Consider the following 12,524-nt stretch of genomic DNA (forward strand, 5'->3'; position numbering starts at 1 on the left):
GAATCTGAGAGTCTGTAATAGCCAGCATGACCTTATGGTAATGCTCAGAAGAACAAAGGGCACTTGTAAGCCTTATGTGGTATTATTAACTGCTTGCTTCTAATAGAACATTTATGATTGCATTCCAAAGCCAACTTTACTTTTTTCACTTAAAAATATATATTTAATATATAAATATATATAATTTATATAAATATTAAAATATTTTAAATAATTATATATGTTATATCATAAATGTAAAAATATAATAAAAATATTAATATATTAAAGTATTTACTATATAAGATATATATATAATATTATTTTTTCTTTAGGGTAATTAATACCTCATTTTACATATCCCATCACTATATATTATGAGGCAAATAGACACATTTTAAAATAAAATGTTAATAGCATAAGGTATAAACTTGTTGAATCACTATGTTGTACACCTGAAGCTAATGTAACATTGTGCCAACAATACTAAAATAAAAAATAAAATAAAGTAAAATGAGATGTTAATACTATTTTACAGATATTTGTAGAAATTCTAAGGATTTCTTTGCTCGTTGACTGCAACAGTAAGTGCCTCCTCATTAAGGCATTATAATTTAGAGAAGCTTTTTAAAGAACGTTGAACTGAGACTCAAAGATAAATTAATAATGCTATCTTGTAAGGTTTCGGAAAATTTCTTGAGATTTCCACCTTGGGGTTAGAACATTAAACAATGAGGAATGCAAATCAGGAAATGACTTTGAAAGCAAAAATAAATATTGAATAACTTCTCAAGGTTAATTACTATCTTTTTGTAAGGTCATGGGCTTTAACACAAATATTTAATATTCTTAATATATATGTTTCCTCTATGCTCAAGTTTTAAAAGTTAAGCATAAAGAAGCTTCCCAGCAAAGAACAATTCCCACCTCAGCAGGGAATTCTCACCTTATTGTATGTGTTGCCGCTAAACAGGGTATGAGAATTCCCCTGTTCATCACTCAGTGAGAAGGAGGACAAATGACTGAAGGGTCCTGGGGTAAGACAGTCAGCATGTGAGAGGGTCTGTGGAGGCAGCAGGGACTGAGCAGGAGGATAGAGTCTAGGCTGATATAAAGGATGGAGAGAAACAGGCTTGGGAGGAACTGTCACATCCTGGGGAGAAGAAAGGTATAAAGAGCATGTTAGTGGACGAAAGTCAAGCTCACTTGGAATTAAGTCTAAATATGATAGACGTTACTTTAGAATCTCTTACTAGTAAGAAGGAAACCTCTGCTCGTACTTGGGCCCCTCGCAAGACACCTGCTTTCATGGTGTATTGTTTGTCTCTTTCAATAATTCCTGTCAGTCTCCCTCCTCCAGCCTTTTCTGCAGAATGAAACAAGCACCTGCAGGGTCTCCTGAAGGGTGTCAAGGTTGTTATTTTTGAAAGTATTGAGAGGAGAAATGTTTGAGGAAGGTGAGCGCTCATCCCAAAGGTGATAGGATGAGATTAGAAAGGTCTTCGTTGAAGAGGACAGTGACAGCGAAAGTTAATTTTAGAGTGCATGTGATTCGGTGTGGAAGAAATGGGGGATACAAGGGAAGCTGTTGTAGAGGATATCAATGTGCAAGCAACGGGGCCAAAGCGTTGGCTTAATTCATGGCACCGTAAGTTGTCAAGTTGGGCTGAGTATGCGCAAGGGATCAGGGAGAGGTGAGTCTGGAGAGAACGTATGCGGTCTTCATTTCCAGGCAGTGTGCGGCTTTGGAGAGAGACTGGAAAGAGCGCACAGATGAGTTGCAGTGTAGAGAGGAGAGGGAATGAGGCCTTCCCTAGGAGGGGTCTTTAACCTGGAAAGTGGATGAATGCCAAAGACTTTGAGGAAGTAGGACCCACAGGATGAGGCCAGGAATGGGGGTAAGAAAGCCACACCAATGGGAAATCTTGAGCCTACAAAAAAAAGGCTGCAAAAAGGTCCTCTATATGTATATATCTATGAAAGACAGGGCCACTTTTTTGCAGATATATCACCTCTTATATTTCTAAAATTTTTAATGTAAGGAAATAAATCAATAGTGATTATCCTATAGTAAAACCCTTCAGGACATGAATCTTATAAAATGAAACCTGCTTTATTCAGCTCTGTGGCCTCAGAGTCAAGTACGATGCGTAATATGGTAGATGCTTAATGCATTAATGACTGAAATTTCAGAGGAATATAATATTTTTTGTGAGTTCAATACTGTATTCTATCATTTTTCGGCTCCATAAGCAATGAATTAATATATTTGGTTTTGTGTGAAATGGAAATTTAGCACAAAATAATATACATTGTTCAAAGCAAGTAAATTCAACTTTAAAACTGACACTTAATATTTTTAATGTAAATTTAATTCATTTTGCCAATACCACGTACTTTTCAACCACTGATTGGCTTTCTTAAGTGTATGTTGAATGTGTTTGCCATATCAGTAGATGTTTTTCTTTTCTTTTTTTTTAAGTATTAGATTCAAAACTTACTTTAAAAAAACTCAGAAAATTTAAGTAGATTAGAAAATTATAATTCTAGATCTTTTAAGTTTGTAGAAATGAGAGATTATAAGCCTCTGTACTTTGAAATGGTAACTAGTTTCTTGTTTGTGCTGCAAGTGTTTATTTTACATATCAAACAAATACAAATAATTTTACACATACACACGACAAGCACACATTATTATTAAAAAAAAAAGATAACATCCTATTTGCAACATTCTGCATCTTATTTGTTTGTGTTCCCCCCCACCCCCTACTTAACAACAGCTTTGGCATATTTCTATGTCAGTACATGAATGCTTTGGATTTCCTACCAAGACACATTACTGAGTTACCCCACGGATGTAATAGTCATCCAGTTAATTCTCTTGGAAGCTCCAGGTATATCACCCAAAATACCAAATACTTAGTGGTATGATAAATTTACCTCCTCTTTGCCAGTTTTCATACTTTTAATTCCTTTCTTTTGTCTAATTCCATTGGTCCCTACCACTAATATCATTAAATAACGGTCACATTATTGTGCACCTTGAAGGGAACACTTTTAGTATTTGCCCGTTAAAGATAGCTTTTAGATTGAAATATATTCTAATTTTGTTTTATTTCTCAATCAATGATTTCATTATTTTATCAACAACTCATTACATTTCTTAATCAGTGTGGAACGTGGTTAATCTGAAAACCGAGTAGCAAACACAAAGACTAGCTGTGTAAGAAAAAGGCAGCATTGTAATTGACAGTTGACAGTGCTTAGGAAAAGGTGAGAGGAAAAGGTGAGCAGAACAGGCCCTGGTTAATGTTCTGGCTTCAGCTTTTCTGGGAGGGTTCAAGAACCCATTGTGAGTATGTCAGAAGCCAAGACTGTAGTGATCCAGGGGCAACAGAGGGTTCCCTAGATGGGGGAATCCGGCCGGGCTAAGGCCTAACCAATCAGACAGAAAATGTTTCATATTTCTACACTCTCTGTAGCCAATTTTCCAAGTCAAATATTTAATTCATTTGTTTTTATTCTCATATTTATCCATTAACCATATTTAGAGTCATGAGTTTTCTTCCAGGGACTATTTTGACTGTATTTCATAAGTTCTAATAGACAATAGTTCCATTACCTTTTTTTTTTCTTCCAGGTAGAAATTTTATTTTGAATTTCCTCTTTAATAAAAAATTTGTTGAAAAGCACATTTCTCAATATACAGGTGGCAAGGAAAGCCAAATAGTCATAATGCATCTGGAAGTTTGTCACTTTTTAAAATACTTTGCCAGAAAATAACTTGAGACCCTCCAAATGATTCAAAAGATATTCTTGGTCCTTCTCTATCTCATTATTATAAAGATACACACACAAACACACACACACACATCTTTCTTTATGTTTCTATTACTATATATAGGAATCTTGATGATATATAAATGTAATCTATATAACAGGCCCTCTCTATAGACAGTGTGTGTGCGCGTGCATCTACATCTTGTCATCAGAGTTTATCTATGGATATTGATGTAACTTCAACCTCACACCCACAATTATTTTATATATCCTACTGCTGATTATACCTTTACAACTTTCTCAAAGAACTGTAATTTTATTATAAAGAAGTCACTTACTTTAAAGAATACATTTTCTCTGACTTATTTCTCTTTTAAGTCCCCAAAATGTCACTTGTATATTTCATGTGTAGAACACAAATTCCATACACTGAGACTATTTTAAATCTGTATTTTGATCTAACTGCATAATAAAACTGCAATAGAGTATAATTTGCTCACTACTTCCGGGGTGCCTGGGTGGCTCAGTCATTAAGTGTCTGCCTTTGGCTCAGGTCATGATCCCGGAGTCCTGGGATCCAGCCCCACCTCCAGGCTCCATGCTCCGCGGGGAGCCTGCTTCTCCCTCTCCCACTCCCCCTGCTTGTGTTCCCTTTCTTGCTGTGTCTCTCTCTGTCAAGTAAATAAAAAAAAATTTTTTTTTTTAAATTTGCTCACTACTTCCTGTTTTAAATATTCAGGGATGTTTTTAATGCACTTTGTAATGGTATCTGATACAAAGGAATGAATTTCAGTCATCATTCTATTGTTTTCTTTTTTTTTTTTTTAAGATTTTATTTGTTTATTTGGCAGAGAGAGACACAGTGAGAGAGGGAACACAAGCAGGGGGAGTGTGAGAGGGAGAAGTAGGCTTCCCGCTGAGCAGGGAGCCAGATGTGGGGCTCGATCCCAGGACTCTGGGATCATGACCTAAGCTGACAGCAGACGCTTAACGACTGAGCCACCCAGGCGCCCCCATTCTATTGTTTTCTATGTATTACTTTACAATGTTTTCTGCAGCAGGAAGAATATATATGTTTCCAATTAAATTGGGTTTTTAATTTTTCCTTTATGAATATTCCTCAAAAAAGACATTGATCATTGACTTCAGCAAAATGTTAAACATTATAATAGTGAGTACCTCATGTCTTTAAACATTCCTGAAGTTGCCCAGCATCACCAGGTCCTGGATGCCTACTTTGTAAATATCTTATGATGCCATAATACAATTATTAGTTAAAACTCAAGGCAAAACTATAAATATAGGGCTAGGTATATTAATATGAATAATGAATTAACAATATGCCTGTTAACAAGCTTTTACTAGATATAGGTATGACATCATCACTGCCATTTCTTGTTATTTATTCCTATATTAGTAGTGGTATAGTCAATCCAGATTATTTTGCAGGAGATTTTTTTAAAACAAAATCACTTGTTCATTTTATGTGGATTATTTTAATTAAAAATAGTTAATGTGATAAATCATACGTCCTACTAGGCACATGAACTTCGATCAAAGATAAAAGGTTTAAGGAATAGCCAGCTGAGGGCTCTCTGTTCACTGCACCAAACTGGAGAGCTGACACGTTACCAGGAAATCTCACTTAAAATATATATGAGTTGTGACTGTCTAGCACTCGGACTTACAAAGGACACCGATGTAAATCCATATAAATCAGCAAAGCTTAAAATATTTCTTATAATTTTAAGTCAGGAGGTGGCCAACTTTTCCTGTGAGGGTCCACTTAGGATATATAGTAGGCTTTGCAAACCAGATGTTCTGTCGCATGCTACCATGCTACCATGGTAGCATGAAAACAGCCTCAGATGATACATAATGAATAGGTATGGTTGAGTGCGAATAAAATATTATTTATAGGAACAGGTGGTGGACCAGATCTGGCCCACAGGTAATAGTGTGTGGGAACCCTATTTTATATTTAAAAAAAACACATTAATAAAATCTTTATCATGTCTGACCTGCACCCCACCACCACCCCAATGAATTATCTTGAGGTAGATAGATACTGCTTTGGAGATCACTATTCTAAATGATTCCTGGAAATGAACATCATCTACCCTACTTCCGCATCCAATAGATGAATCTTCTAACGTTCTAGTTTTTGAGGGATGGACAGGGATCATAAAATTGTCTCATACATGTTTCTATCAGTGAGATATGTTACCACAGTTGTTTCTAAATAAAATGCTTTAAACTGCTTTTCACTTACTTGAGAATTGTCTTTTTTAATATAAAAATACTTAGGACAAATTTTTCAAAATAAAATAAGCTTTACTTAGGAGCTTGATTTTTAAGAAGGAATTATTTTAGTTGATTATAATATCATGTCCTGAAAAACTTAAAGAACACAAGAATTTATGAAGCAAATAATACCTTTGTTCATTAGAGAAAATTTTGCAGCCAATATGCACTGAATAAATTAATTTAGCTCTGTTTATTAAGAAAGCTGGAGACGCTGCAGAATTAAGTATTGACAGTGACATCAGAAAATTAATGCGATAGCCATATCGGCTGCATTCTCCACCAGAGAAAAAGCCTCCTTTCTGCTCAGCCATCAAGTCAAACTATTTAACTTCAAAAGCTGTTTTCACTGCAACACCAAAGGGCATTTTAAGGCACTATGGGCTCTATTCATTAAAGCCTGCACATCTAAGACTCTTTTATTCCATCCTGGCATTTTAAAGTTACCCCCTTTCCCGTGGTTTAGAAGTAAAGGGTGAAAATCCACTTTCTCTTCGCTCCCGCTGTTCCCCCTTCACACCACGTAGAGATTTGTGCCTTTGGAAACTCACAGCATCACCAGGTGAAATTACTGGAGCCTTTAACCGCATCCTTTCTCCCTTCTTCTACCTCTTTGGTAGAACAACACTTAACTTTCAAATGCAGCATTTATTTTCAGCTTCCTTTCCTGCCTGGAGCTTAAAACAATTTAAAATCGGAATGATAGCATTTGTGCTACAGTTTCAAGTTGAAAACAACGCCCTGTTCATGAAGTCAAGAACAGTTACAAGGTACATCATACCCAGTGACTCCTTCAGCCAAAGGCATATCAACATTTTACAGATACCTTCACAGAAACCCCAAATTACCAAGAAGAGATGGTAATCATCTACATTCCACCAAGATCAAGCCAAGATAAAGTAGGTCTCTTAATTTTGAACATATGGCATAACTTCTTGTTTATCAGCCCTAATTCTGAAGAATCCATATGCATTTTAAAAACAGACATACTTAAAGCCACACTTACCTATTTCAAATCCTTCTTTGAACCAAAAAATGCAAACATGTGAAGTATGAAAAGAGATAGCATATGCTTAGCTTTTTCAAATCCCCTTCACCCCAAAAGGCTTTTAAATGATTCAAATACAATTTGCAAGATAGGCTTGGGAATAGTTAGGGCTTAGCGTTTGTGGTTGTCTAACAGCAAACCTCACAGAGCCGATGCCACTGGGAAGATACTGTGATGGCAACGTGCTCAAGGGAGAAGAAAGAGAAAATATGTCATAATCAATCACAGTGGGCACTAGAGGGTTAAAATGCTGAGTTTTATGTTTTTCTATACACATAGTTTAATTCTTGTCTTAGGTTGACACCAGACATGTATTTGGTAGAGGGGAGCAACTTGTATTGAAGAAATCAAAAAGCAATATAGAAAAGAGACTTCTGTGATTTCTCATAACAGTGGGGAGGAGAACATATTTGGTGACCCTTTAGCAAGGGGTCAAACCTTTTCTTCCAAAATTATAGTGATTTTAAAGGAAATGATAACAATAAACATTTCAAATGTGTGTTCCCTTTCAAATGTCCAAAGCCCTTTTGCAGTGACTGTTTTGTGTAATCATGAATGGGTATCAGTATGGGTACTATTAGAAATGGGATGAGTAGCCCCATTTTTTTTCTAGGGTGAAATTGAAGTTCAGAGTTCCTAGGCTCACACAGAATCTATGTTCTTTCTATTGCATTCTATCATATGGTTTCTCTCCTTTGCAGGAAGCAGAAGAATCAAAGACTCCAGTAACCAGCAGTCACAGTAAGTCCCTTAAAGGATCAGAGGACCAGAGGACTGGGCCATTGTGTGTGTAGCCTGAGTGTGTAGTGGACAGTTTCACATGAGGAACTACAGAAGTTTACAGAGAAGATTAAGATTAACAGAAAGAGACCAAGGTCCAAAATATGTAGAATCCACTAGAACCTAAGCTTTATGAGGGCAGGAATACTGTCTGCTCGATTTCCCGTACAGTCACCCATATATGTTCCAGAGCCTGGCACAAACGTTAAAGGGTTGAATGCTGGGAGTAGAGAGAAAGGAGTGAGCATGGAGGGAAGCAGCAACACCATTCATCATGAACATCAGGAAAGCATAGAACTGCAGGGACCACATACCAGGGAATAGGGACTAATTGTTATGATTTTGACCTACACAGTAGATTACAAGACTTTCCATCTCTCCAAACATTATGACCTGAGCCACACTTGCTCCTTTTCTTCCTTTTTTGAATCATCTAAGGATGAGGAATATCATCCAATAATATTTAAATATTTAATAATAACATTTATTATTATATTCCAATAGTATTTAAAAACATAAACACAGAATTTCAGGGTAAGAAGGCACCATCAGAAGTATTTTGTACAATGCCCTCATTTTGCAGAAATGTAATAAGGCCCAGGATCAGGAATGACTTCATCCAACAGCATGCATTTTTCATACAGACTGCCTAATGTTCAAAAATTTCTCTTTAAAAAAAAAAAATTATTTTTTAGTTGATTCTCCTGAAACCTAACAATTGGGGAAATACAAGAATGAGGGCAAAATGTATAGGAAGATGGGGAAGTCATAACTTTCCTGAATTACCTGGTGCCAATGAAAATGCATGCCCTTTAACAAACAAGGGTATGCTAGAGGCTACATGGTATGTGGGAAATCCCATAAATCGGGGCTTATTTACCTCCTTTGTACAAATCAAATACGGAAAAGTTCTTAGTTAAGGCACAAAAAGAAGATACCTAGTCACTGTCGGTTGAACTTAAAATGTCTTGGCAGGGGTAGCATTGAGCTTCATTAGTCATAGTATTCTTGGGAGCTGGAAGCGAGCCAAGAAATGGTCTAGTCCAGGATTTCTCAACTCCAGCACTACTGACATTTCAGGCTGGATAATTCTGCACTGTGCCAGGCTGTCCTGTACATTGTAGGATGTTGAGCAGCATTCCTGGCCTCTCCCCACTGGAAGCCAGTGGGATCCCCAGTTATGACAACCAGGAATGTTTGCGCCAACATCACCCTGTTGAGAACCGCTGGACTAGCCCAATTCTCTCACTTCACGGATGACGTTCACAATTCACAAACGCACAGGGTAGAGCTGGTTAATCACACTTTCGTGACTATGATCCAGACTTGAGGGCTCTTTCCGCAAAACCAAGCCACTCTAGTTTTCCTTTGGTTCAATTATACCTCAGAATGAATGAGCTTATCAGATCCTGCCTGGATAAGGGTTCTAAAATTGGGAGGTGAGCTAGCCTGACCTTACAATATCCTGCAAAAGGCCAGTCCTTCCACCAAATGCAATTCAGGAGAGCCTAACATTTCCTGGAAATGGATTAGCCAAAGATTGAAAAAAAACACCTCTATTTTTCTGAACTTACCCAATGGAATAAATATCATACAGGCTTGCTTTATTTGAACAGGTAAAATATGTTAAGCCTCTCAACTCTACCAGATAAAGATAAGTGACAATCCAGTCCCTGGTGAGTTGTGTATTTCCATGCCAAATGCAATTTTCTATTTTCAAGGAAAATAGGAAGGAAAAGCAAAGGTAAAAAAAAAAAAAAAAATGCTAAACACCTAAAGGTCCATAAGACAAATTGATATTTGGATGGTCTGGCTGCAAGAGATTAAATTTCTCTTAGGATGTCTGTATTTGGAGATTAGAACATTAGTTTGAAAAAGTCTAAAAACCTGCCAGCTCTCCTAAGGAATCACCAATTTTGAATTTACAGATTTACAGATCTTCCATTCCATGCAGCCTTCGAAATAAAGAGAACTACATTTGTACACTTGTGTAATGTATTCCATACATTTTATTTTTCGCATATATTTACTGTAATGACCTGCTTCACCAGCTTGAGTTGAGTTTTCCATGTGCTGGACTTCTCAGGCTGTCTTTGGCTCTTTAATGCAATTCAAAAACCAGTTTATTTACCAGCTTTATCTCTCTGCTTCATTCTCTCCTATGCATTCTTTTGGTTGCTCCTATCATTTGGATTTGTTGTTTTCTTTGCCTAAATTACCTTTTTTTTTAATCTTAGATCACAGAAAAGAGGTTTCCAACTCTCTCCACATAACTCATCTTCAGCTTTATTTATCTTGCTGTGACCTTTACATTTGCGAACAAAGTCTGTCTAATCTCACCCACACTTTAAGTAACAATTGGGGCACCTGGGTGGCTCAGTCCTTAAGCGTCTGCCTTCAGCTCAGGTCATGATCCCAGAGTCCTTGGAACGAACCCGGCATCGAGTCCCGCATTAGGCTCCCTGCTCAGCGGGAGGCCAGCTTCTCCCCCTCCCACTCCCCCTGCTTGTGTTCCCTTTCTCACTGTCTCTGTCAAATAAATAAATAAAATCTTTAAAAAAAAAACAAAAACAAGTAACAATCTCCCCAATGCTTAGAGAGTATAACGTGTTTCAAACCATCAATCAGCATTTATATTCAAATAGTACATCCAACTTTCACTGTGTCTTCCTCTATGCATTCTACCTTGATTCCCCTTCTCATGGGTCAAAGAAAATTATCCGGTAGAGAAGAGAAAAATCACAAGCCTCTCACTCTGATTGCATTTCCTAAGGATCTTTATTGTTAAATAACAAAATTCAATCAAGTAAATTTTAAAGATTTAGTCGGCTTTGTTAAATGATTCATGAACGGGGTAGCACCCCATCAGCACGTAGAAGAGCATTCTGAGGAGTTAAGACAAAATGAAGGGTTTTGTAGAAGGGTGGGGCAAGAACATAATTAGCAAAAGAAAGGGATTGTTCCAAGGGAGGTGGCTTTCCAGGAGGGAAAGCCAGGTGTCTTATCATGCGGATTATTACCTCCTCTTTCTTTGGTGGGTGGAGAAGACCCAGGAGGCATTCATTGGCACAGATAGAAAAACTCTTGACTGACAAGGAAAGACTGCCTTTCCAGGGGAGGTAGAAACTGCAAATCAATTATGTATTAAGCACAGGTTTGAGAACTCTAAATGAAACCATTTGGGGCCCATAGTTCTTGGTTTTTTAAACATTATTAATAACCATAAGTCATTTTAAGGTAGTTGTAGAATTGAAACTGTGTAAGGAGGGAGGAAGGGGAGTATTGTAGTCGGTGTCCTGGGAGAGGAGCGCTAGTTTTACCAAAACTGTCTTACACACCATAAGACAAACCATGCCAGAGGCAAGTGATTGGTACCATCTACAGTTCTATGTACAGGCTGACCTTGACTCAGAGTTCAAGGACAAGTTTGGGATAGAGACTTCTGTGAAGTAAAACATAAGAATGTATATTTTTCCTTGCCAACACATAAAACTTTCTAATTGCTAAATAACAGTTACTCTGAGTATTACTTAAAATATTTTTACACAGCTACCTTCTCTCTTTTGACAGTCTGTTGTTTAATACTTCTCAGAAGAAACTAATATACAATATTTAATTTTAACAAGACCTTATCTTAAAACTGGAGCATAATTTACATGAGAGCTTCTAAATATGGCAGTGCCATTCCTCTTAAATAGAGATAGATAGGGACATCATGAGCTAACAAAACATTGAAGAACACATTTGCATAAAATGTTCAGATTGTCATTGTTTCCCCATAGATTAGGGTATGGTAAGATACCGCATATCTACCAATATTTGTTAAAGCAACTAATGCTTCAGAGCTTGGCTAATTATTAGAATTCAGTTGCTTAACTAAGTATTAGAATTATTAGAATAATTCTACCTATTATGATCCAAGTGGCAATGGGTCTTCTTTGTGTGTTTGTTTGCTTGTTTTAAAGCAAGCAAGAATCTCTTAAATACTTTAACCCTATGTAAGACAAGGAAAGGGGGACAAGAAACTAAGTTTCCCATAGCTTGAAGACAACTGCCACAGAAAATTAAAACCCTGTACTGTAGTTCCAGTTCCAATCTTCCAACCTCAATAATTACACAAGGTCAAGGGAAAGCTTAAGCCAAAAAATAAAAAATAAAAAGAGAGAGAGATGAACTCTTAAGTTTGAAAGGTGATCCTATTTGATTATATTCTAGAGAAAAAGCAAATATTGTCTCTACAGGACAATGTCAAAAAAAGAAAAAAGAAAAAAAACAGTTTATTATGTTGATGATAAACTATTACATGTAGTATAGTACCTGTTTATGATAAATTGTCTATTACATTTAGAGGGAGGAAAGAAAGGAGGGAGGGAAGGAAGGAAATAAGAAAGGAAGGGGGAAAGGAGGGAGGAAGACAAAAGGAAAAAAGAAAAAAACTCACAAAGATTTCATTACTCAAATAAACAAAAATAACCTGGCAAAACATAAGAAATGTAACACAAGGCATTTCAGTTCTCTCCCCTTAAAACAATTCAGGAAAACCACTTAATCACTTCTAGACCTAAAAAGGTTAAACATTTTAAGCTGAAAAATATTTCTTAATAAAAGGTTAGCAATGATAAAAGATAATTTT

General features: G+C 36.6%; 1 protein-coding gene across 6 annotated transcripts in view; it reads right to left on the reverse strand.

Moving 5' to 3' along the window:
* MLIP (muscular LMNA interacting protein) overlaps positions 1-12,524 on the reverse strand; it is a 256,712-nt gene that overhangs the window by 33,737 nt on the left and 210,451 nt on the right. For 2 of the 6 annotated variants that reach the window (XM_032409634.1, XM_032409633.1), the window contains one exon: positions 870-1,132. The exons of 2 other annotated variants lie outside the window; for them this stretch is intronic. In XM_032409634.1, the coding sequence (XP_032265525.1) occupies positions 908-1,132 (225 nt within the window). In that variant the 3' untranslated portion in view covers positions 870-907. Of the gene's footprint in view, positions 1-551; positions 1,133-12,524 lie in introns of those variants that run through there. 2 more of the 6 variants (XM_032409637.1, XM_032409635.1) reach the window with 2 other exon arrangements.

This window comes from Phoca vitulina, unplaced genomic scaffold (genome assembly GCF_004348235.1).
Source record: "Phoca vitulina isolate PV1807 unplaced genomic scaffold, GSC_HSeal_1.0 scaffold11, whole genome shotgun sequence".
Lineage (NCBI taxonomy): Eukaryota > Metazoa > Chordata > Mammalia > Carnivora > Phocidae > Phoca > Phoca vitulina.